The 26,513-nt window shown below is 39.9% G+C and overlaps 1 protein-coding gene and 1 pseudogene across 1 annotated transcript in view; one reads left to right on the forward strand and one right to left on the reverse strand.

The window, feature by feature from the left end:
- Window positions 1-26,513, forward strand: part of LDAH (lipid droplet associated hydrolase) — a 93,047-nt gene that overhangs the window by 12,674 nt on the left and 53,860 nt on the right. Inside the window, exons 3-4 of the mRNA XM_052648517.1 lie at window positions 2,584-2,727; window positions 18,958-19,127. Of these exons, the coding sequence (XP_052504477.1) occupies window positions 2,584-2,727; window positions 18,958-19,127 (314 nt within the window). The remainder of the gene's footprint in view (window positions 1-2,583; window positions 2,728-18,957; window positions 19,128-26,513) is intronic.
- LOC128055929 (L-lactate dehydrogenase B chain-like) lies at window positions 5,445-6,292 on the reverse strand (annotated as a pseudogene).

Raw genomic sequence — 26,513 nt, forward strand, 5'->3', positions numbered from 1 at the left:
AACTACTGGACCATCAGGGAAGTCCAAAACTTTGTTTTCTGAAAGACATAAAATATTTCATTATACATGACACTTCTAGAAGGTTATACTCAGTAGTGTAGAAAATATAAAATATTTCTGTTTGTATATAAATGAGATAAAATTCAATCAGAATTCCAAGAAGAGTTTTAACAATTTAAACTGGTGAAAACAATTCTAAGGACCTACCAGTTACTGAAACATTAAAAAAAAAAACCCAATGTGGTAATCAAGACAATATGGTGCTGGCAGAGAAGAAAGTGACAAAATAAGTGAAATTATTTGAAATTAGAATTAGCTAATGAATGTAATATTAAAATGCAGAAATATCACTTTGCTGACAAAGGTTTTTCCAGTAGTCATGTGTGGATGTTGAGTTGGATCATAAAGAAAGCTGAGCACTGAAGAGCTGATGCTTTTGAACTGTGGTGTTGGAGAAGACTCTTGAGAGCCCCTTGGACTGCAAGGAGGTTCAGCCAGTCCATCCTAAAGGAAATCAGTCCTGAATATTCATTGGAAGGACTGATGCTGAAGCTGAAACTCCAATACTTTGGTCACCTGATGCAAAGAACTGACTCATTGGAAAAGACCTTGATGCTAGGAAAGATTGAAGGCAGGAGGAGAAGGGGATTACAGAGGGAGAGATGGTTGGATGGCATCACCGACTCTATGGACATAAGTTTGAGCAAGCTCCAGGAGTTGTGATGTACAGGGAGCCTGGCGTGCTATGGGGTCGCAAGAGTCAGACACGACTGAACAACTGTAGTAACTCACTGAATGAATGTAAGAATTCAGCATTGGATCAGAAGACATTTCAAATCTATGTAGAAGGAATGAGTTATGTAATAAATGGTCTTGGGACACTGCCATTAACTTAGAAAGAAGTTAGATTGCTACTTTGTACTTTACATTCAAAAATATTCCAACCTTACTGGAGATTTAAACATAAAACAAGAATAAAACATGAAACAGTGTCATCACATCCAATGCTGATGTTACAATAACTCTGTTCGGATACACCCCTCTTCCCTTCTTTCTCCTCTTGCTGCACAGCAGACAGTTAATCAGCTGACCAAAGAGCACAAAGATGACACTAGCACCATCACAAAAAGGAATCTGGACCTTGAGTCACTAGGTCAGAGTACAACAGTAGCCATGATAAGGCCATCATATATTACTATCATGGCTGGACACTGATGATGAATTTGCATACCTAACATACAGCAAACAATGTATTGAGCAGTGTTTAAGTACTTTACACATTTTAGTTCATTTAGTTCTCACATGAGGTAGTATGCTTCTTATCCTCACTTTATGGGCGAGGACACCAAGGCCCAGAGAGGTTAAATAACTTGCCAAAGGTCATACAGTTGGCCAGTGGCAAAGCCAGGATACCATCGCAGGTAATCTGGCTCCAGAGTCTATACCCTTAAACACTTTGCTACACTGCTTAGTGTAGGAAACTAAAACATATAGATAATGAAGAAGAAACCAGTAAAATTTGACAAGGATGACAGAGGTTACATCAGTGCAGCAAAACCCTGTCATATAATCACAAAGAGGAGAAAACCTAGTAGCATGAAGAAATAGATACATTGAGAGGACAAACAGATATTGATGGAAACGGTCTAGTATTTACAAAGGCATCGTACAGATGATGACTCTAAGATGAAAACCCAATTTCACTCTTTTGCCCCTAAAGATGTATCAGATCTACTGTTTTTTTTTAAATTACTTATTCTGTTTCTTTATAGCAAACCCATGTCAAAAATACGTTCTGTACATACACAAGAAAAATCTATGTATATTAGTTGGTGGTCTTTTCCTCCAGAGATCAAATCATACATCTCTTTACAATATAAGTACTTGTGATAAAAGACCAGAAAACACTTAGTAGACTCTTTAACATTCTCATTGTGAATGATTCTGACACTGATTGGTTTTTATGTAGCTTGGTAACTGCTCACAGGCAAATGTTGAAGGGGCTTACAGGGAGTATTAATGATTTTAGGCGATGCAAAGACACTCAAAGGTGTTTAAATAGGGTGCTGCTCTGATTTGATTTGAGGTTTGGAGAAATCTATCCAAGTACCCTGAAGCATAGATTCCAGGGGGACAAGAGTAGATAGAAGAGCCTTTAGGAGGCTGTCATGGGAAACACAGTGGGAAGTGGTAACACTAACGGAATTGGACAAAATTGAGGTGTATTTTGGAAGCAAAGTCAACAGGACCTCTTGGTGAATTGGATGTAATGAGCAGGGAGGAACCAAGAAAGACTTGTGCTGTTAGGACTTGGTTTATGATTGGTGGTTCCACTTATTAAGTAGAGGAACATGGAGGATGAGTTTATTTGAAGCCACTGGAGAACAGAGCAGTAGGAGAAATTTTCTAAATGATAATTCCCAGACTTAAGGTATAAAGGACATGAAAATTGAGTTGTACAGGTAATTGTTACTAAATTTGTATAGGAAAGTATAAGGAGATACCTTTCTTTTTCAGTCTGTACTTTGTCTTGTGTAAGTTTATTATTTTGGTTAATCTAAAAGTCTGTGTTTCTTTTCATAGGTAACCCAGGTTTTTCTCCCCTTTATGTGCCATTTGCAAAGGCTTTGTATTCTACAACAAAAAGACGCTTTCCAGTTTGGATTATCAGTCATGCTGGACATGCCTTAGCCCCCAGAGGCAAGAAGGTTCTTAAAAGCTCAGAAGGTATGTCTTTGTTAACATTTGCTTTCTTTTACGGTGAATGGGTGTTCATATTTCTAGAAAGCCTGCTGGGGTTAAGAGTTACACCAGTGGAAACCTCTGCTTGTGGCATTACACCCATGATGCCACATTCCAGTAATTTTAGGATTTTGGGGGTCATTTTAATTATTCTGCAGGTAATTTTTTTAAAGTTTGGGCAAATTAAACAGTTTGTCTAGGACTTACCATCTCTGTTTACCAACTAGTAATCAGCTATATATTTATTAGTCATGTACTGTAGTTGCAAGGTTATATTAAGAGGAATAGGGAAGTGTTACAAGACATGGTCCTTAAGCATGGTTCTTACTCTAGAGAAGCTCTCATTCCCACATTTGGAGAGTGACTAAGTGATATTCCCTGGCCTGTGATCATGTAGATACTTAAAGAGTAAACAAAGGAGAGAGTAAAAATTTCAACAGTTGAGTAGAATTTGAATTTGAAGGGTGGAGGTAGGTGCAGAGGTGTAACAGGCAGAAGGATTAACATGGGGGCAGGAAGAGAGATTCAGTAGGTACTTGAGGGCTGAGTAGGGCCAGATTCGGAGGAGCCTTGAAAGCTGAGGGTAGACCTGTGTGGTAGATTGCTGGAAGCCTTAAATGGAGGAAGTAGATCAGAGAGCTACAAATTACCTGCTTTTAATTCATGAGTATTCTAGCATGTTCACTCTTCTAAAAAAAAAAAAAAAAAAAAATGAGTAGAAACCGGATAAACAGTTTCTCTGTGGGCATTCCCTAAGGGTGTATGTGCGCACTCCGTCATTGTGAACCCAGGGACTATATATAGCAAGCCAGGCCTCTCTGGCCATGGAAATTTTCAGGCAGGAATACTGGAGTAGATAACCATTTCCTCCTCCAGGAGATCTTCCCCACCCAGGGATTGAACCCACATCTCCTGCATTGCCAGGCAGATTCTTTACCACTGAGCTACCTGGGAAGCCTATTCCTAAGGGTACTGCTTTGTTAATCTCAACTGGGAGAGAGGTGGTCTGGCTTCATTGCCTAGTTTGCCCCTGTTTCTGGTATGCTTCTTCTATGGTGTGAGCATCTTCTTGTACTTATCAAGCATCAAATGATAAAGGAAACCATGTGTGGTAGGGGAGGGATGAAGGGATAGGTGATATGGGAACTCTCTGGGCTAATCTGCTTAAATTTTCTACAACTCTAAACCATTCAAAAAATAAAATCTCTTAAACAAATACTAGAGTTTTTAAATTATTTAATATTTGCATTATAGTTTTTTCATTGTATTAGTTCAGACTCCCATAACAAAACCCATAAACTTAGGTAGCTTAAATAGCAGGAGTTTATTTTCTCATAGTCTGGAGACTGTAAGTCCAAAATTAGAGTTTCAGCATAACTGTGGTCTAATGAGAGCCCTCTTCCTGGCTTTCAGGTGACCACCTTCTCTTTTTGTCCTCACATGACAGAGGGGCAGGGAGGGAGGGAGAGAGTGTGAGAGAAAGGATGAGAAAGCAAGAGTGAGAGCAAGCCAACAAGCTCTCTGGTATCTCTTCTAATACGAGCACCAATCCCTTCATGAGGGCCCCACCCTCGTAACCTCCTCTAACTCTAGTTACCTCCCAAAGTCCCCATTTCCAAACACCATCACACTGTGGGCATGCAGTTGTTCAGCACAAAAATTTTAGGGGACACAAATACTCAGTCTACACAGTCATGAGTGGGAATATTATGTATCCACATATTAATTCTATCACAAGTATTGGTCAGGGTATATATATAACATTATACCAAAGCAATAGCAGAACATAAAAATTATCTCTTAAAACATTTTTACTAAATATTTGTTCAAGTTTTAGTAGCTACTCTTCAGTCCATCCTCAGAACTATTACCTTATAGGTGTTAGAAGCAGGGCCTTTGAAGTCTCACTCCTGTTGAGTAGCAAAGGATAAGTTTCTCTTATAAGTGGAAATTCTTTCCACATTCATGAATATCGGCAGGCATGCTAAATTGTTTTTATTTGAAGAAATGGGTGACAGTTAAGAGGTCATATTTTTATCCATGTCCTGTATTTGGCTTTTAACTGATACATATGGTCAAGACACGAGGTAGTTATTGCAAAATTTGAGAAAGAAAATTACCCTTGTGCATACAGAGTAGATACTCTGGTTCTGTAGTTAGTGTGGAATTTGGTTCTCTTTTCTTTATTCATAGATCAAACTATTCATGGGTCATCTCACTGAACATCACAACTCCCTGGCTCTTGACCTCTCCTATGAATTCCTACATTTCGTAGTATAGATCAGCTTCCTGAAATGTTAGTCTTCCAGAATACTGTGTTAATTTTAAATTGACTTTAGCATCAGATGCCAACTCTTCCCCCCCCGCCCCCCACCCCCACCACGCTACACTAGTTTATTTTATTTGTTCAAGAACTCGCCTTGCAAGCATGGGCTTTGATTCTGGGAGTCCAGGTTCGCATACTTAGGAAGATAAAAGCAAACTGTGCTCCATGTACATGGGTGAAAACTAAAGGCTCATGGTTAGTCACACTGTAATTTTAAGTTGCTATAGCCTAGCAGCCAGAAGCCACAGGTCCTTTAGGTCCTTCTGGATGCCCGAGAGGGTATCTGCACTTTTCCTGAGTTAGGCAACCTCTTCATCCTTCAGCTTCTGGTTGATATCACTGGTTAACTCCCGAGCGTTCAGGATACGTGGAAGACTCAGGAACACTTCATTCTCAAAGCCATACATCCCCTTCACACTTGTTGACACCAATTGAATCCTAGATAGACTTTTCATCATAGATTCAATAAGATCAGCCACACTTAATCGAATAGCCCAGATGATGTCGCCTTTGAGCTTGATGACTTATAGGCACTTTCAACCACCATCTTATGCACTTCCTTCCAATTTTTGCTGTGATTATCTGTTCCCATTTGTGGATTCAGTTCCTGGAGAGAAATGCCTGCCACATTCACTTCACTCCACACAGCCACACTTGAGTCATCATGTTCTCCTAGAATCCATCTGTAGCAGCTGCTGGGATGAATGCCAAGTTTTTCAGCCATAAAATAGTGAAGTCTAGCAGAATCCAGATTACATCCACTGCCAACCACACAGTGCTTGGGTAATCCACTTAGTTTCCAGGTAACATACATGAGAATATCCACTGGGTTGGAACCACCAGTCAGGACTGTACTTGATGATCTGAGGAATGATGAACTTAAAGACATTAATGTTCCTTTGCGGTAGATTCAGACGACTCTCTCCCTGTTGCTGGCGAACTCCTGCAGTTACTGCCGCAATCTTGAAATTGGCAGTGACAGAGTAATCTTTGTCTGCCACAGTTTTTGGTGTCTGAAGGAATAAGCTTCTGTGCTGCAAGTGCAGCATTTCCCCTTTGAGTTTATCTTCCAAAACACCCACAAGAGCAAGCTTATCAGAGACTTTCCCATAATTCTAATGCCACATGCAATACCAACTTGTCCAACACGCACTACAGTAATTTATTGTTTGGGACTGTTGCCTTTTCTGCAGCTGGTGGCAGTTTTTCTTTAAGGGCTGACATTGTGCCCTGGGAAAAGAAAGTTCTCCAGATGGCTGTCAGGGTCACAGAAGAAGATAAAGTCAGAAGCCTATGTTTCCTAGGGTGCAGGATCTGCAAGGAAGGAGGAGGAGGCAGCCTTGGCTCCTCGAGCTTCCTCTACTGTGATTCCAACTCTGTTTAAAAATAATTGTATTTACTTATTTTGGCTGTGCTGGGCCTTCTTCATTGCCGCTCAGGCTTTTCTCTAGTTGCAGTGCACGGGCTTCTGATTATGGCAGGTGCTCTTATTGCAGACAACAGGCTCTAGGATACAAGGGCTCAGTAGTTGTAGCTCCCTGGCTCTAGAGCACAGGCTCAGCAGTTGTGGCGCACAGGCTTAGTTGCTCTGCGTCATGTGGGATCTTCTTGGATCAGGGATTGAACTGTATCTCACGCATTGGCAGGTAGATTGTTTACCACTGAGGCACCATGGAAGCCAGATGCCAACCCTTGAGAGTGCACTCTGAGATTTCTTTTTTCCTAATTCCATTTACTCACTAAATCTTTTGAATACCTGCCTTTGAGTATCTTTGAGCCTGCCTCTTTGCTAGCACCTACAGAAAAATACCTTTGTGCTTAATGTACTTTACATTTTTAGTATTAGTATTATCTCACCACCCAGACTCCCTTTTTAAAGCATTACCTGTAAGATTACCCTTATCTTGGCTAATGTCCTCCTCTCTTCAGAAACAGTTTCCATACTCAGTAGTGATCAGGTCCTTGATAAGCAAGAACATCCAGACTGTTTCAGCTCTTCAGTTGCTCAGATTTCTCCTATTACCGTTTTCACCTACTTTATATTTTTTATTTCCCTAATCATGTTCTGTTTAGAATGATAAATTTATAGATTAAATGTAGTCCCTCTATTCCTTCAAAAATTCTAATTGCATTTTTTTCATAGGAACAGAAAAAAATCCTAAAATTTGTATGGAGCCACAAATGATACCAAATAGGCAAAATAATCTGGAGGAAGAGGATTGAAGGTCAGGTTCAAAGTTAAAGTATCACACTCTCTGATTTCAAGCTATATTATAAAGCTAGTGATCAAAACAGTGTGGCAGTGTCATAAGAACAGAGAGCCCAGGAAAAAACCATGAATAAAGGCTCAACTAATCCTTGACAGGGGCACCAGGAACACACAATGGGAAAAGGATTGTATCTTCAATAAATGGTATTGGGAAAACTGGATATCCACATACAAAAGAATAAAAGAGAACCCGTATCTTACACCATACACAAAAAATGAACTCAAATGGATTAAGTTTAAACCTGAAACCATTAAACTCCTGGAAGAAAACATAGGAGAAAAACTCCTTGACGTTGGTCTTGGCAGTGATTTTTTTGGTTATGACTCCAAAAACATCAGTAACAAAGGCAAAAGTAAACATTTGGAACTGTATCAAACTGGAAAGATTCTGTACAGCACAGGGAACAGTCAACCAAATGAAAAGGCACCTATGAAATGGAAGGAAATATTTACCTATAAAAGTAATTATCTCCTTACCTATAAAAGGTAAGGAGATAATTTCTACAGTATATAAGAAACTAATAAAACTCAATAGCAAAAGCACTGATAACCTTATTTTCAGTTCAGTTCAGTCGCTCAGTCGTGTCCGACTCTTTGTGACCCCATGAATCGCAGCACGCCAGGCCTCCCTGTCCATCACCAACTCCCAGAGTTCACTCAGATTCATGTCCATCGAGTCAGTGATGCCATCCAGCCATCTCATCCTCGGTCGTCCCCTTCTACTCCTGCCCCCAATCCCTCCCAGCATCAGAGTCTTTTCCAATGAGTCAACTCTTTGCATGAGGTGGCCAAAGTACTGGACTTTCAGCTTTAGCATCATTCCTTCCAAAGAAATCCCAGGGTTGATCTCCTTCAGAATGGACTGGTTGGATCTCCTTGCAGTCCAAGGGAATCTCAAGAGTCTTCTCCAATACCACAATTCAAAAGCATCAATTCTTCAGCACTCAGCCTTCTTCACAGTCGAACTGTCACATCCATACATGACCACTGGAAAAACCATAGCCTTGACTAGACGGACCTTAGTCAGCAAAGTAATGTCTCTGCTTTTGAATATACTATCTAGGTTGGTCATAACTTTTCTTCCAAGAAGTAAGCATCTTTTAATTTCATGGCTGCAGTCACCATCTGCAGTGATTTTGGAACCCAAAAAATAAAGTCTGTCACTGTTTCCACTGTTTCCCCATCTATTTCCCATGAAGTGATGGGACCGGATGCCATGATCTTCGTTTTCTGAATGTTGAGCTTTAAGCCAACTTTTTCACTCTCCTCTTTCACTTTCATCAAGAGGCTTTTTAGTTCCTCTTCACTTTCTGCCATAGGGTGGTGTCATCTGCATATCTGAGGTTATTGATATTTCTCCTGGCAATCCTGATTCCAGCTTGTGCTTCTTCCAGCCCAGCGTTTCTCATGATGTACTCTGTGTAGAAGTTAAATAAGCAGGGTGACAATATATAGCCTTGACGTACTCCTTTTCCTATTTGGAACCAGTCTGTTGTTCCATGTCCAGTTCAAACTGTTGCTTCCTGACCTGCATACAGATTTCTCAAGAGGCAGGTTAGGTGTTCTGGTATTTCCATCTCTTTCAGAATTTTCCACAGTTTATTGTGATCCACACAGTCAAAGGCTTTGGCATAGTCAATAAAGCAGAAATAGATGTTTTTCTGGAACTCTCTCGCTTTTTCCATGATCCAGCAGATGTTGGCCATTTGATCTCTGGTGTCTCTGCCTTTTCTAAAACCAGCTTGAACATCAGGAAGTTCAAACAGGCAAATTTTCCCAGAGAAGACAGACAGATAGCCAACAGGTTTATGAAAAATGCTCAACCTCATCAATCATCAGGGAGATGCAAGCCAAGAGCACAAGGATACATCACATCTCACCCGTTAGGATGGCATTTCTTAGAAAGACTAAAGTTAGCAAGTCTTGGAGGATGTGGAGAAAAGGTCACTCAAGCAGTTGTCTAGGTTATGCAAGGCTTCGTGGGTAGAGGTGACCTAGTTCTTACCTGTTTTTTTTGCTAGTAGCTGGGTCATTGCAGCTAGCAATATGTTTATTCAAAGTGGATGTCTCATCAGTCAAAAACTTAATGGCAGGCACGTATACTCACTGCGCGAGGTGATGGATGCATTACTTGGTCTAGTTGTGATCATTTCACAGTCTGTATGCATATTAAGTCATCACCTTGTACACTTTTAACAACAGTAATGTTGTGCAACATAACTATATGCAAATTTTGTCAGTCATACTTCAGTAAAGCTGGAAAGAAAAAAAAATTATTGTTGAAGCTGGACCATGGATACATAGAGATCTATTATACTATTCTCTGGACTTGTGCATGTTCGAAAACTTCCACTCTTAAGAAAAAGAGTTTAAAGAAAGAAAAAGAAATATAGAACCTTAAAGCTGAAAGTGGGTGCTCATGCTCAGTTGCTCAGGCATGCCGACTTTTGCGACCCCATGGACTGTAACCCTCCAGGCGCCTCTGTTTATGGGATTTTCTAGGCAAGAATACTGGAGTGGGTTGTCATTTGTACCTCTGGAGAACCTTCCTGACCCAGGGATCAAATCCACATCTCTTGAGTCCCCTGCATTGGCAGGCAGATTCTTTACCGTTGCACCACATGGGAAACCCCTAAAGCTAAAAGTATCTTCATTAAATTCCATCTTAAACCCTTATTTTTCAAGGAAGGAAAGTAAGGCCCAACAGGGCTAAATGACCTTGTGCTGGTGAATGGTAGAATGGGGACAGGAAGCCAGCACCACTGATCCTGAGGTCAGTGCTTTTAGTCCTGTGGTATAGCTCATCCCAGGTGGCTGGTGCAGCAGATAGCCCTTCCGTGGTCACAGATTGTATCCTGGTTTGCCATCCTTTTCCTGCTGTGACTTGTAAGGGGGACTGGGTAAATGGAGTATTGATGAGATTATGCAACTCGGTAAATGCTTGCCTAAATCCCTTTAAGTGCTATTTTTCATAGTGTCTTTCTCTTTTTACATGTATGTGTGTATATATTTTTCTGTGAATGCAATTTACTTGTGAGCCTTTTACACTTTGCTTAAATACTAGGGTATGCTTTGAAAGGCAAGTAACTATGGATTACCTAGCAATGAGAGATTTTGTGAAGTGAAATTGAATATATAGATTTCATTGCCTTGATTAAAAACATCTATTTCCACAACTATCACCTTCAAATGTGACTGAAAGTGAATCAAATGTGTGGTATACACTTGCTTTACCTTGAAATAGTTTAAAAGATACGTATTTCATTGTTCTAAGTTATTTCTTCCTACATACTCAAAGAAAGTTGGGGGTTTATTACAGCAGTTTTTCCTGTCAGGAAATTGATATGTCTGCTTAAAATGTGCTTTGACTATCTTTGTGTTGTGTTGGAACACAGAGGTGTTAAAAGAATTCTTAGGAAACAGGCTTGCTTTACATACTAAATCTTGAAAAGCTGCCAACTGACCTGTTATCTTAAGTCTGGAAGGAGAAGAGATAACCACGGACAGGAGGAGATAGGAAGTAGTGAAAATACCTCATAGTACTCTTCTTTCATGGTGTTGAAACTTAATGATGATTAGCTAGTGTGTTATATTCCTACATTCAGACCTCAGTGAGAAATACCATCATCATAGAAACTCTGTATTGACTTACCTATTGAGAAGAGTACCCAGCTCAGCTATCACAGTAAGCCCTTAAGTCATACTTGAAGACAAAAACATTGAACAGAACGTGAGTAGCAACTTTGAAAGTTGAAAATAGACTCAAAGAATAACCCTCCATCAATGGTGCTAAATCTTTGGCAGTTATCAGAATCACTTGGAGGATTTATTGGAACACAAATTACTGGGTGCCTCCTGAGCTGTTGATTCAGTGTTTGTGGGGTGGGACCTGAGAATCTTCCACATTTCTAACAAACTCCTAAGTACTGTCTATCCTGGTACCACATTTTCAGAAGTCCTGCCACAGATCTTCACCAATAAAGATGTCTTGGTGGGGGAAACCAGTAGAAAGTATCTGTTGTTATGTTTGAATTTCCTTGGCTTATCCTGCTTGTGTGCTCTTGGAGTTAATGACAGTAATTAGAGCCTGGGTCCTTTGCTACTAATGAGAACAGTGCCATCTAGAGGCATCAGCCCAAAGGGCCACCACAGGGCCAAAGGAAACTGGTTTCTAGAGGAGGGTGCAAGGGCAATTCCTCCATCCTCAAGAATTTATCAACAGCCTACTAGATTATTGTGTGTGGTGCTACAGAGGTATGCGAAGAAATGAGAATGCCACCTTTTAGTGAATTTCCACCCATGTTGTGAGTAACCCAAAAGTTCTATAAAGGGCAGATGGGGGTCTGAGCTTCACCAGTCACCCCCCAACCCACGCCCCACCATTCAACCAGAGCAGTTGTGCTTTCATCCATTTTAAGCACTGGAGGCTGTATTTATAAAGCCGATTGATTTAGACAGATATATTATTCATCATCCAAGATTATTGTTCTAAAGTACAGGTTTTCTGACATGCAAAATATGGTGTGAAAAATACATAACTACTGAGAGAAAAGACATAAGCTCTAACCACACATCAAATGTTGAAAGTATGTTTTGCTTCATATTAGCACATGTTAAAATTATGAACAGTTGGAAATAATATTCTAGTTGTGCCACATTATCACAGTCATAAATTGAGTATAATTGGGAGAACAGATGTTCACCAATGTCAGAAGGAGGTGATTCAAGGGGGAAAAAAAGTGTGAAAAGAAAATTTGAGGAATTAGGAGTATAAACTCTTTCTGGCTTTGATTTAGTATGGAGTCAACTTACTTGATGGCAGATTCATTATCAACTATTTTAAGTCATTTGTTCAAAACGTGTAACATAAAAGCTAGAAATCATAGTTTAGTTTCACCTGATAAAACATGAACTAAAAAAATTACACAGTCTTTCAACGAATGATGAATTTGGGTGATGTTTATCCAGAGAATCATTAAACCACTTCCATTCCAGCACCCAAAACTGAAAGAAACAGAAAAACCAGTAGGCCTTCTCTTGCCAGGACTGATTGGCAGAGGAACATGGAGGTTACAAGAAACGACTACATGCTCTCAAGGCAGGGATGGTCAGTCAGGTCTCAGGGCTCACAAGAAATAAACAAGTGAGTCAGTGGTAGAAAGGAGCAGAAAACCAAAGGGTAGAGCAAGAAGAAATGTTGAGAATCAAGCAAATTCTTAGATTCTCATGGAAGACAGAGAAAGCAGCAGACAGGAGCAGGGAGCCAAGCATTGTAGCTGAGGTCCTGTAACACAGATGGAATCTTTGTCCTTCCCTTTGAGATCCCTGGGTCTCTTCTCACTGCTTACACAGTGGAGTCCAGACTCCAGGGGATGTTCAGGGTCCTACTTGATCTCATCTCAACCCTCCTTTCTAATCTTATACATTCTACCTTTCCCATAACCACAAACAGACACAGAACTCATCGTGGTGTCCAAAATTATACTCACACTTTTATGCCTTTGTGTTATACTATCATGAATTTAGAGTAAATTTCATTTCTCTTTTTAGTTATGTATAGATAATGCTAAGCAACACACGATATTGTTTTGTGTGTTTTTTAAAGCTTGACCTAAAGAGCAAGCTGTACATTCATCTTGCTTAAAGTATTCTTTAAAATATGAAGTGCTGTTTTTAGCCCTTAATCTCCATGTGTAAACTGTTTAATTTAATTAAAGTTATTATTAAGGTATAGATTTGGAGTAATGATGGGGCCAGGATAGGAGACTTCACTGGTTGAGAAAATTCTGGTGTAAGATTTAGAGAGTTTCTGTCTGCAGGCTCAGTCCTAGCAGAAGGCTCATGTAGCACTAATCTTTGGACTTGTTAGTTCTGTGGTCATTGGTGACTTGTAAATACTGTTTGTGTGACAATATATAGTAAAACGTGTGCATTTATATTCAGTGTGTATCAAGATAAATATGTATGTGGATGTGTTGTTAAAATATATATTGTTAAATTTAGACCATTGTGATAGTGTTCAGATGTGTAGTTAAAATTACAGCTATAGTAGTGTGAATATAATAAATGTATTTTCCAGGTATCTCTCTTGGTTTACATGGAGAAAGGCACAGTACTTTTTATGAATTCAAGAGGGTGTTACTTTCCTATTGTGATCCAATAAAACTCTATTTTCTTAAGGAAATGCTTGAGCTATACTTACTTCAATATTTTGTAATGGTATTGTCATCTACTTCTGTTTCCTCTTATTAGACTATGAGCTCCTTGAAGACAAGGGAATGTATTGTATTGACATCTGTGTTTTCAATATTTTCATGGGCCAGTTAGTCACTGTTTTCTGCCAGAATAGTCAATTTAGTTCATGTGAAATGAAAGAAAATAATAGTTACCAGTGTACCTGAAGATATACAATGTCAATTTTGATCCAATATTGACAGAATTTTAGTAACTGGATCAATCAGTTTGAACAAATAGATGAAAAGTAAAGGTGAAGTATTGATATTACTTAATTTCTCAAAGAACAGATTATACATACCTTTTGAAATAAACTCTATAATCAGTAAATGAGCTATGAAGTGGATTTCATTGAGATGGGTCTAAGAAAGAGGCTCAGGTTTTAAAAGGGAGTTGTCAATATCCTATTCAGGGCCATATATTGATAAAGAATTAGTAAATTGGATTCAGTTCAGTTCAGTTGCTCAGTCGTGTCTAGCTCTTTGCAACCCCATGGACTGCAGCACGCCAGGCCTCTCTGTGCATCACCAACTCCCAGAGTTTACTCAAACTCATGACCATTGAGTTGGTGATGTCATCCAACCATCTCATCCTCAGTCGTCCCCTTCTCCTCCCGCCTTCAATCTTTCCCAGCATCAGGGTCTTTTCCAATGAGTCAGTTCTTCACATCAGGTGGCCAAAGTATTGGAGTTTCAGCTTCAGCATCAGTCGTTTCAATGAATATTTAGGACTGATTTCCTTTAAGGTGGGCTGGTTGGATCTCCTTGCAGTCCAAAGGACTCTCAAGAGTCTTCTCCAACACCACAGTTCAAAAGCATCAATTCATCGGTGCTCAGCTTTCTTTATAGTCCAACTCTCACATCCATACGTGACTACTGGAAAAACCATAGCTTTGACTAGACAGACCTTTGTTGGCAAAGTAATGTCTCTGCTTTTGAATATGCTGTCTAGGTTGGTCATAGCTTTACTTCCAAGGAATAAGTGTCTTTTAATTTCATGGCTGCAATCACCATCTGCAGTGATTTTGGAGACCCCCAAAATAGTCTGTCACTGTTTCCATTGTTTCCCCATCTATTTGCCATGAAGTGATGGGACCATGATCTTAGTTTTCTGAATGTTGAGTTTTAAGCCAACTTTTTCACTCTCATCTTTCACTTTCATCAAGAGGCTCTTTAGTTCTTCACTTTCCACCATAAGGGTGGTATCCTCTGCATATCTGAGGTTATTGATAATTCTCCTGGCAATCTAGATTCCAGCTTGTGCTTCACCCAGCCCAGCGTTTCTCATGATGTACTCTGCTTATAAATTAAATAAGCAGAGTGACAATATACAGCCTTGACAAACTCCTTTTCCTATTTGGAACCAGTCTGTTGTTCCATGTCCAGTTCAAACTGTTGCTTCCTGACCTGCATACAGATTTCTCAAGAGGCAGGTCAGGTGGCCTGGTATTCCCATCTCTTTCGGAATTTTCCACAATTTATTGTGATCCACACAGTCAAAGGCTTTGGCATAGTCAATAAAGCAGAAATAGATGCTTTTCTGGAACTCTGTTGCTTTTTCAATGATCCAGCGGATGTTGGCAATTTGATCTCTGGTTCCTCTGCCTTTTCTAAACCCAGCCTGAACATCTGGAAGTTCATGGTTCACGTACTGTTGAAGCCTTCCTTAGAGAACTTTGAGCATTAGTTTGCTAGCATGTGAGATGAGTGCAGTTGTGCGGTAGTTTGAGCATTCTTTGGCATTGCCTTTCTTTGGGATTGGAATGAAAACTGACCTTTTCCAGTTCTGTGGCCACTGCTGAGTTTTCCAAATTTGCTGGCATATTGAGTGCAGCACATTCACAGCATCATCTTTTAGGATTTGAAATAGCTCCACTGGAATTCCATCACCTCCAGTAACTTTGTTCATAATGATGCTTTCTAAGGCCCACTTGACTTCGCATTCCAGGATGTCTGGCTCTAGGTGAGTGATCCCATCCATTAATTCAGGCAGTCTTCAATTTAGAAACAGTTTGTTCCAAATATACTTAGTTGACTGTAACTTGGAGGACATTTTCCCTGTAATAAGAATGCTATAAATCATTTCCATGTTATCCTGATTTTGATACAGTTGAATGTGATTTTTTTGCAGTGTTTTGTGGAGAGTAAGCTAATGATTCCTAGAATTTTTTCAGAGTATATTAATAATAGAGAAAGTATACAGTCAAGTATATAGATACTCTTTTGGCTTTTAGGTTTTGCTAGTAAAGTAATATCCAGAGAGCACGTTGAAATTTTTTATTATTGATTGTTTATTTATACAAAGTACTTTCCCCATTAATCTCATTACTTCAGAAAACACTAAATGGTGTGTTTATCTTGGCAATCCTTGAGCAATTCCCAGAGTTAAAGACAGACTTACCTCTGAAATATTCATTTCAGTAATGATTTGAATTATAATCATCCTTAAATACAGAGAAGGCAATGGCGACCCACTCCAGTACTCTTGCCTGGAAAATCCCATGGACAGAGGAGCTTGGTAGGCTGCAGTCCATGGGGTCACTAAGAGTCGGACATGACTGAGTGACTTCAATTTCACTTTTCACTTTCCTGCATTGGAGAAGGAAATGGCAACCCACTCCAGTGTTCTTGCCTGGAGAATCCCAGGGACGGGGGAGCCTGGTGGGCTGCCATCTGTGGGGTCGCACAGAGTCTGACATGACTGAAGCGACTTAGCAGCAGCAGCAGCATCCTTAAATATGTTATAGGGCCTTATTTGTAGGATCAATGAAGTTTTTAAATGTTTATTGTATTTAGCTCATTTTCTTTCTCTTTGCTCTAACCATGTAAATATTTTTGGTGTCTATTTGAGGGAGGCCTTAAATGACAGGAATTGGAATGATAGCAATGATAAGTTTCATTTCTGACATAGTTTTTGCCAGACCCTTCCTCTGTGCTCTAAAGTGTTATGCAAGCAACATTCCTCAGAGGCTAAAACTGCTATCTCTGTTTATATGTAAAGAGACTTCAGCCAGAGGTTGAAGGATTTGCATGAGTCACTTAGTGAGGGGCTTAGCTGGAATTTAGAACCAGATTATCTTGTCTCTGGTGCTCCTGATCTTTGTACTATACCATACTGTCCCAATGAAAGGACAACTTCAACATTTTCAAAAGTTGTCTATTTTGAAAAATAAAGAACTTGGTCACACATATTATAGGTATTTGTTTTGGGCTATCAGAACAATGTGATCACTCCTGGGTAGAGTGATCAGAGAAAATTTATGAGCATAGTGAGTGTAAAGAACTCAAATAGAATATTAACTAAATCAAAATTTGGATTTGGAGACATCAGAGGCCCTATGAAAATCAAATTCTGTCTCTTCCCAATTCTGTTTTATGTTGAACTTCCTTGTTAAATGGAGAATGAATTCTAGACTGACCTGGAAAGAAGGATCAGAGCAGAACACGGGTCACCAGGGAAATGGCCTATTTCCATAGTACCGCTGAAATAGGGAACTAAGCCTCAGTGATCCAGCAAAAGGCTTTTCAGTAAGTGTATGCCAGGCATTGGAGAAAAAGAAAAGCAAGACATGAATAGTACAGCAGTAGTAAATTAGGGATCATGTAGTGAGACAGACATGGGACGTTGCAGAAACTGAAAGAGAGAGGGCTGCTTTACTCCTCATAGACTGAACCACGAAAAGGCTTCTCAGAGGAGGGAGGTAACACTGGTTGAGAGTTTGAAGGATAAAAAGGAGTTAGTTAACTAGATTAAGAGGGCACTGAGCACTGAAGGAAGAAAAACCAGCATGTACAGATGAAACTGAAGAGCAGTTCTTCAAAATGAGTTTTAGATACTTTTATTATAGTTTGCATCAGTACCTTATAGGAGTCATGAAGGCAAGAACTTTAGTATTCCAATGATTCAAATTTTAGAAAGACATTGACTACCTTGTGAAATTTTGAAATATACTACACCCTGTCATTGAGGTTAAAACCCTGATACATGTTCATTCAGTTCAGTTCAGTCGCTCAGTCGTGCCCAACTCTTTGCGACCCCAGCCTCCCTGTCCATCACCAACTCCCAGAGTTTACCCAAATTCATGTCCATCGAGTCGCTGATGCCATCCAGCCATCTCATCCTCTGTCGTCCCCTTCTCCTCCTGCCCCCAATCCCTCCCAGCATCAGAGTCTTCCAGTGAGTCAACTCTTCACATGAAGTGGCCAAAGTACTGGAGTTTCAGCTTTAGCATCACTCCTTCCAAAGAACACCCAGGACTGATCTCCTTTAGAATGGACTGGTTGGATCTCCTTGCAGTCCAAGGGACTCTCAAGAGTCTTCTCCAACACCACAGGGAAAACCTATTGAAGTTTTCTCTGCTCATAGAGTATCAGAGCTGGCAGCATGCTCTGAGATTGTCTAGTCAGTTCATATTTTCATTCAACAATGATATTTACTGGGTGCTATTCACAGAGGATGCAGAAATGAAAGATGGACCTTGCCTTCAAGGAGCTCACAGTCTAAAGGAGGAAATGAAAAGACAGTTATACAAGTATAATAAAATGCTAAATAAGAATGGGATACCTGTTAAACACAAAGGAAGGCTCATTCACTTTTCCTAAAAATTAGCTAGATAAAAATTTGAAGACTAGAAGACAGCTAGATCTTGAAGAATAGAAGACAGCTCTTCCTTGTGAAAGGAAGAAAGAATATTTTGGGTCAGGACTGTGCTGGTTAAAAGGAAAGTTTGAAACATTTCTACTTAAATGTTTCAGTCTTGATTTCTCTAAACAAACAAAGATTATCAAAGCAGTGTCATAGATTTTCTTGGCTGTCTACTAGTCATATAACTGAGCCTAACCAGTGGTTTTCAATGTGTGGTCCTGGGACCAGCAGGATCAGCATTTTCTGGAAACTTAGAAATGCATCCAGCTCCAGCCCAGACCCACTGAGTCAGAGACTGGTAATGGGGCCTAGGAATCCGTGTTTTAACAAGTCTTCTGGAGGATCCTGATGCATGCTAAAATTTGAAAACCACTGGCCTAAACTACAATAGTTCAGGGAATAATTGAGAGTCATAGGCTTCAAGGACAGAGACCTGGGTTTGAATCTCACTGGTCCCGTTTCATAGCTGTGTAACTGCCAATCTATTTCCTAACATCTGAGTTTTGGTATTTTCTTCTATAAAATGAAGATAAGAATATTCCTTTCCAGGGTTGTTGTGAAGATTGATAGATATAATTTAAATAAAACACCAACATTGTGGCTTGCACAAGGTAGGCTTTCAATAAATGATAACTACTGCTATTGCTATTGTTTTTTCTTTTTTTTTTCATTAAGATATTTTCCCTGGTGAAATGGTTGCTTTCACTTACTGAATGAAAAGTACTTATATATTTTCTTTTAGATCCAAATGCTGAAGAAATTAAGGACATCTATGGACTCCATGGTCAAGTAGAACACAAATTAGCTTTCCTGAGAACTCAAGTGCCAAAGGAAATGAAGCTTGTGGTCATTGGCCATTCCATAGGCTCCTATTTTTCCCTTGAGATTCTGAAGCACGCACCTGAGCTCCCAGTAAGTATGCCTCTGGAGGTGACTGTCGGTACTTGACTGTGCACTTGCGCAAGTCCTCTCAGATGTCCTTTGCTCTTTTGTCTCTTCTTTAATTGATAAGTAGAACACAGAGGGGGATCCTTGGTGGCTACCTTTACCCTATCTCTGTAGTACTGTGGGCCCATGTTGAATGTATGTTCATACCTTTCCTGCAGTATTTCAAAAATAATGCTGAAGGAGGTAGGAATTTTCTGAATAAATGCCTGTGTTTTAAAAAATTAAAGCATAGTAAATTCATAAAACTAAGATCATGGCATGTGGTCCCATCACTTTGTGGCAAGTAGAAGGGGGAAAAGTGGTAACAGTGATAGATTTTATTTCCTTGAGTTCCAGAATCACTGAAGGTGTGACTGCAGCCATGAAATTAAAAGACACTTGCTCCTTGGAAGGTAAACTGTGACAAACCTAGAGAGCATATTAAAAGGCAGAGACATAACTTTGGTGACAAAGGTTCACATAGTCAAAGCTATGGTTTTTCCAGTAGTCGTGTACAAATGTGAGTTGGATCATAAAGAATGCCGAAGGAATGATGGTTTCAAATTGTAATGCTGGAGAGACTTGAGAGTCTCGTGGACTGCAGGGAGATCAAGTCAGTCAATCCTAAAGAAAATCGACCTGAATATTCATTGAAAAAACTGAAATGGAAGCTCAAATACTTTGGCCACCTGATGCAAAGAGCCGACTCATTGGAAAAGACCCTGATGTTGGGAAAGATTGAGGACAGGAGGAAAAGAGGGTGAGGATGAGATGAGTTGGATGAGGATGAGATGGTTGAGATGGGATCACTGACTAAGTGGACATGAGTTTGAGCGAACTCCAGGAAATAGTGAAGGACAGGGAAGCCTGGTATGCTGCAGTCCATGGGGTTGCAAAGAGTCAGACACAACTGAATGACTGAACAACAACAGATAGTTAATTTATAATATTTCAGTTGAGCAAATGTCCTTTAATCTAGGGTGATCTGGAGTTTTTAAGTTACGTATAACCTGCTGTTGTTCATAAAGGATTATTTAAAGGCAGTCACCAACTAAGACTGAGGCAAGAATCTTGTCTAGGAAGAGAATTGTATAAATACTCATTTTTGCTCTTGTTTAGTTGCTAAGTCGTGTTCGGCCCTTTGCGACTCTATGGACTGCAACATGCCAGGCTTCCCTGTCTTTTACTATCTCCTGGAGTTTGCTCAGATTCATGTCCAGTAAATTCTCATACCCCCTCTCAAAAGGAGGAAAATTTATCATCACTGTTGTTGACAGGAAAACAGCTGTGCTTAAGGAACACTAGATCGTTATTTAGTCATAAGTCTGCATCCTTACCTGCTTTGTAGCTTGGCAGCCTTTTGAGACACTCATTCATAAATACTTACTGCATGCCACTGTGCAGCAGATAATAAGTGAGACACTGGAGACATAAGACCTGTTTAAAGTTCCAGGAAAGCTAGCAAACTATACAACACTTCAAAACAAAACAAAACCTCATACTTTTACTGACATATACCATTGAAATGATGTATTAAATGTGATTTACAACATAAATTATTTCCTTCTTCAACAAACTTGCATATTCAGCACTTGCCATGTAACAGGCCTCATGCTGCGTTTTGATGACATCCCAGTGAATAAAACAGTCTGTGGGGCCAAGAGAGCCTGAAGCCTAATGGAAAACACAGACTAACCCATAGGTAGGGTACCTAGTGTCTTATATGAATAGAGAGTGTGTGGGAGCATGAAGGAGTGCTATTTAACCTGGTAATCTGAAGGCAAGACAGGAATGATTCTTTCCTGGAACCTCCCTAGCCGGGGAGATTTTCACTTCATGTGATAAAACATCCTCAGTGGTGTCTCAGTTCAGTTCAGTCGCTCAGTCATGTCCGACTCTTTGCAACCCCATGAACCGCATCACGCCAGGCCTCCCTGTCCATCACCAACTGCCAGAGTCCACCCAAATCCATGTCCATTGAGCCGGTGATGCCATCCAACCATCTCATCCTCTGTCATCCCCTTCTCCTCCTGCTTTCAATCTTTCCCAGCAGCAGGGTCTTTTCAAATGAGTCAGCTCTTCGCATCAGGTGGCCGAAGTATTGGAGTTTCAGCTTCAACATCAGTCCTTCCAATGAACACCCAGGACTGATCTCCTTTAGCCTCACAGCTCACTAGAAATTTGCTCCTTTTCCCACCGGCTTAACACACTTAACTTCTTACTTATAATTGCCATTGGGAAAAGTAGAACTGTAACCTCCTGGGGTGTGGTGTTTCATACCAAAAGGGGGCTGTTAATTTCTCACATTGGGTATAAGAAAGTATATATTTCATTTTAAGTGTGAATTCAATCAATTCTAGATCACATTCCATTCACTATAGTATTGCTTCTACTCTATTTCCCCCCGCCCCTAGATAAGGCATTTCAATCAGAAAGCAGGCTTCCCCCCGCCTTTTTTTTTTTTTAGCATTTAACATGGCTTCTAATCTCTGTTATGCCTCTGAAGCTCCTCTGGTACCATTTTATGAGGTTACTGTTTGCATAATATCTAGTCCTAGCCCTTAGCAGTTCTCTTTGCACGGTTGCTACGACTCCCTGCTCTGGAAACAAGACACCTAGGCTCGGACAGTTGCTGTCAAACTTTGCTTGTGTGACCTTGGGCGAGTTACTGAGCCTCCCTCTACCTCTGTGTCCTCATCTGTAAAAGGGGATAGTAATATGTTCTTCAAAGGACTTTTGTGAGAAACTATATAAAGAATGGCGGCTCAGATGGTAGAAGTGTCTGCCTACAATGCAGGAGACCCAGGTTAGATCCCTGGGCTGGGAAGAGCCCCTGGAGAAGGAAATGGCAACCCACTCCAGTACTCTTGCCTGGAAAATCCCATGGACGGAGGAGCCTAGTAGGCTACAGCCCATGGAGTAGCAAAGAGTCGGACACGACTGAGCGACTTCACTTTCACTTTCTTTCATATAAAGAATGATACCTAGAACTTAAAGGTTTTATATAAGTATTAGCTATTATTATCATAGTGGGAATAACTGGAAGCACTGGTTCAGTCATTAGGTTAACTACTGTGTTAGTAATCTCAGGTCAAAACTTAACAGTGTAAAGCACTACACATTTATTCTCTCCCAGTTTCTGTGGATCTGGTCATAACTTGGCTGGGTCCTCTGGTTCAGGGTCTCTCACGAGACTGTAATCAAAGTGTCTTCCAGGGCCATGGTCTCATGTGAAGAACTGAATTGAGGAGAATCTGCCTCAGTTCACTCCTTCAAGTTTGTTGGACTGAGGGCCTCGGCTCATCACTGGCAGTTGGGTAGAGGCCACCCTCAGTTCGTTAGAATGTGGGCCTCTCTAACTTGCCCCATCAGAGTAAGTCTGGGAGAAGAGCCAGAGAAAGAGTCTGCTGGCAAGATGGAAGTCACAGACCGTAACTTAATTACAGAAATGATATCTCACTACTTTTACAGTATTCTCTTTGTTAGAAACAAATTACTAAATCCAGCACAAACTCAAGGGGAGTGGAGTATACTAAAGCATGAATATTAAAAGGCGAGGGTCACTGGGGGCCGAGTCAGAGGCTGCCCACCCCACCACTATCCCAGTTAGTATTTCACTTGTGTGATGTACTGTCAAGCATGTGGATATATAAATTAAAATACTGAATACATTTCCTGGTATAGGAAGTAACTTGGTCCTGTCAAATAAAATGTAGCAAACTGATATGAAGTATTATTTTTGGTTATTAGTTGTTCCAAGTGTTTCAAAAGCTTTAAAACCATTTTTGAAAGTGTACTTGCATGTTTGAAATAATAATAGCATTATTATTTGTGATGGTTAGTTTTACATGTCAGCCTTATTGGTCTAAGGGGTACTCAGATAGTTAGTAAAACATTTCTGAGTATGTCTGTGAGGACCAGAGAAAATCAGCATTTCAACTGGACTGAGTGAAAAAGATCTGCCCTGATCATGGTGGGTGGGCATCATCCAGTCAGTTGAGGGCACAAATAGAGCAAAAATTCCAGGAAGGGCAGATTCTTTCTTTCTCTCTCCTAGAGTTGAGACAGCCATCTTTTCCTGCCCTGTGACATTGTAGTTCCAGGTCTCAAGCCTTTGGCCTCACCTATTCCCCTGGTTCTCACATTTTTGAACTTGGACTGAATTATACAACTCACTTTCCTGGTTTCCAGCTTGCAGGTATCATGTGGTGTGGGACCTCTTAGCCTCTCTGAGTGTGTGAGCCAATCCCTATAATAAATGTTTGGAGTCTGATTCTCTGGGGAACCCTGACAAATACACCATTCTGTAAACATAGGAAAGAAAGGATCCATTTCTGAGTCCTTCGATTTGTTAACCTAGAGATCTTTCCTTTCAGTTTTTGTTCATTTGCTCCACATCCATTCTGCATGTAATGTTTAACTTCTCCTGTGCATATTTGAAAATCGTTGTTGAGCACTTTTGTTTTGAACCTCTCTCTCTTTTTGGCTTGTGTTCACATATCTGTTGGGAAAGAAGTAGTACCATGCATCTTACAGTTAGTGTAGCTTCTTGCAGCTTCCTCAGCTCTGTCACTTTCTCATTAAGGATCTGCTTTCAGGTGTTCCTGCCCTTGCAGGAATAGTGGTGGAAAGAGAAAAGGCAGATGAAACATGAGCTTAACCTAGTCTAATTGTGGAGACATAACTCATGCTGTGATTATAGAGTTTCCAGAGAAACACAAAAGGCTGTGTTTTCTTATAAAGGGTGTACTCTAGAAAATAGCGCATGCAATGAATTGTCCATAAAGGTTACCCGGGGAGGAGGGTGAACATCTGCATGATTTTTTTTTAAATTATTATTCAAAAGCTTTATCTGGTTTCAATTAACTGCACTGTTGAAGTCCTCCCCCCAATACACACCCCTCTTTAAACACCTGGCCCAGCTAATAATGGTGGTGTGATCCCTACTGAAGTGTTGAAATTTCAGTGTCTCTGGCCTAATCTCAGACGGCACAGTGCCTGCATGCCTGAAGTTAGCATGATACGCTCCATTTAAGATGTATTTGACAATCAAATAAGTTTGTATTAGCCAGAGTGTTGCAATCCCTAATCATTTTGCCAAAAATAAGTTAGCTGTTATGTTTTACAACATATGAAGTGTGATAATAAGAAACTTGTGTTTCCATCTCTTATGTTATTTTTACTGGAATATTTGACTCCCATAAGATTTTTGAGGGCATATGTGTAGCTTAGTAGCTGGTTTATTTGGTTTTATTTTGGTTCAGTTCTTTATAATATTTTTGTAACTAATGATAGGAAACTATGGTCATAAAATGATTTTAAGAGACTTACTATATATTTTACACATAATATCTGACCTATTTTTTAATATACTGAAGGAAATAATTGACCCACTCTTAAAAATCTCATATTAAAAATTTTGTTTCTTTAAGCAAATTTGGTAGAATTATATCTATATATAATTTCTATATATAGAAATTATAATTTAAGAATTATATAAGTCTTCATATATTTTGACATGAATGTCCAGAATAAAGAATTTTTAAAAGAAACTGGAGGAAATAGATAGTTGGAAGATTGTTCAATAGCACTGTCATGATTCAAAATAAACACAATTTCAGATTCCATTCAGTTCAGTTCAGTTGCTCAGTCATGTCCGACTCTTTGCGACCCCATGAATCGCAGCACGTCAGGCCTCCCTGTCCATCACCAACTCCCGGAGTTCACTCAGATTCATGTCCATAGAGTCAGTGATGCCATCCAGCCATTTCATCCTCTGTTGTCCCCTTCTTCTCCTGGCCCCAATCCCTCCCAGCATCAAAGTCTTTCCCAATGAATTAGTAGGATCTTTAGAGACAGTCAAGTCCCATCTTTAATTTTATAGGTAAAAATGGAGAGAAAAATGCCTTGCCAGGTTTCAGCCTTGGCTCTGTCTTACTCTAAGGGTAAGATATGATTACAGTAACTGTAGATATGTTGTTGTTGTTTAGTCACTAAGTCATGTCCAACTCTTTTGTGACCCCACAGACTGTAGGCCGCCAGGCTCCTCTGTCCGTAGGATTTCCCAGGCAAGAATACTGGAATGGGTTACCATTTCCTTCTCCAGAGGATCTTCCTGATCCAAGGATTAAACCCATGTCTCTTGCATTAGCAGGCAGATTCTTACTACTCAGCCACCAGGGAAGCCCAGCTGTGGGTATAAAGAAAATCTAAAGAATATATCTGATGGTTCTCTAAATCTCTGGATGGTGGCAGAGCCTCCAGGTAGTATGGAATGTTCCTGGAGTGTACACAACCAGCTATATGCAACTCATTTCATTGTAGCTCATGGAGTAGTAGATTAGACCCGAAAGTATTATTTGCTCAGTCCTGTCTGACTCTTTGTAACCCCATGGACTGTAGCTCACCAGGCTTCTCTGTCCATTACATTCTCCAGGCAAGAATACTGGAGTGGAGTGCCATACTTTCCTCTAGGGGATCTCAACCCCAGGGATCGAACCCCGGTCTCCTGCATTGCAGGCAGATTCTTTACCATCTGAAGTACATGAATACTGCTCCATCAATGTGGGGCAGAAGGGGTGACATGGGGATAAAAATGTAATCATCTCACTATCTAGAACTTTCCTTTAAATCAGTCTTCTGTATGTTCAAAATGTGCCATCTGATTCTTCCAAAAAATTGCATAAAGTCAAGGTTGAGAGTTGAAAGCCCCCAATTCTTAACTGGGCACTAAGTCATAAAGTGAAATTCAAGTAATTTAGCTTTTGTTTTCCTCTAACAATTTATATGGCATTTAATGATAACACTTCCTCCCTTTCCAAGGGTACCAGATCCTTCAAAATTTAATTTTTTATATTATTTGGCCTTCCTTGGGGAAAACGCACAATACCATAGAGCTTTCTTTGTCTATCTGGTTGGCAAAAATACCTTCTCTCTAAATGAAATTTCCAGATTACTTAAACTTACTCTTTAAAGCCCTAGACCATTATATCCATTTGGGTAAAAACTTGTCTAAAACATATTTTTAACTTATCTGCATTCTTCAACAATGTATGTTGATTATAGAAGAACTTTTCCCTAATGATTCAAGGATGTCATTTTGATACTATTATACAGTAAAATACAGTTAAAGAGATTTTGCCCATGTCCTGAAATTTCTTAGATGACAGTGCTTTTTTAAGAAAGAATTCTCATGTCTGTTTATTTTATAGTTATTCCATCTCCTCTGTCAGTGTTAGGTACCATTTCTCCTCCCTACTTATACTTTGCTGCTACTGATTTGCTGCAAATAGAGAAAACAGATAATCATAGAATTTCTTTTCAAGTAAAAAATGGACACATCTTAAATGAAGATATAAGAGTAAAACTGGC

This window comes from Budorcas taxicolor, chromosome 11, assembly GCF_023091745.1.
Source record: "Budorcas taxicolor isolate Tak-1 chromosome 11, Takin1.1, whole genome shotgun sequence".
Lineage (NCBI taxonomy): Eukaryota > Metazoa > Chordata > Mammalia > Artiodactyla > Bovidae > Budorcas > Budorcas taxicolor.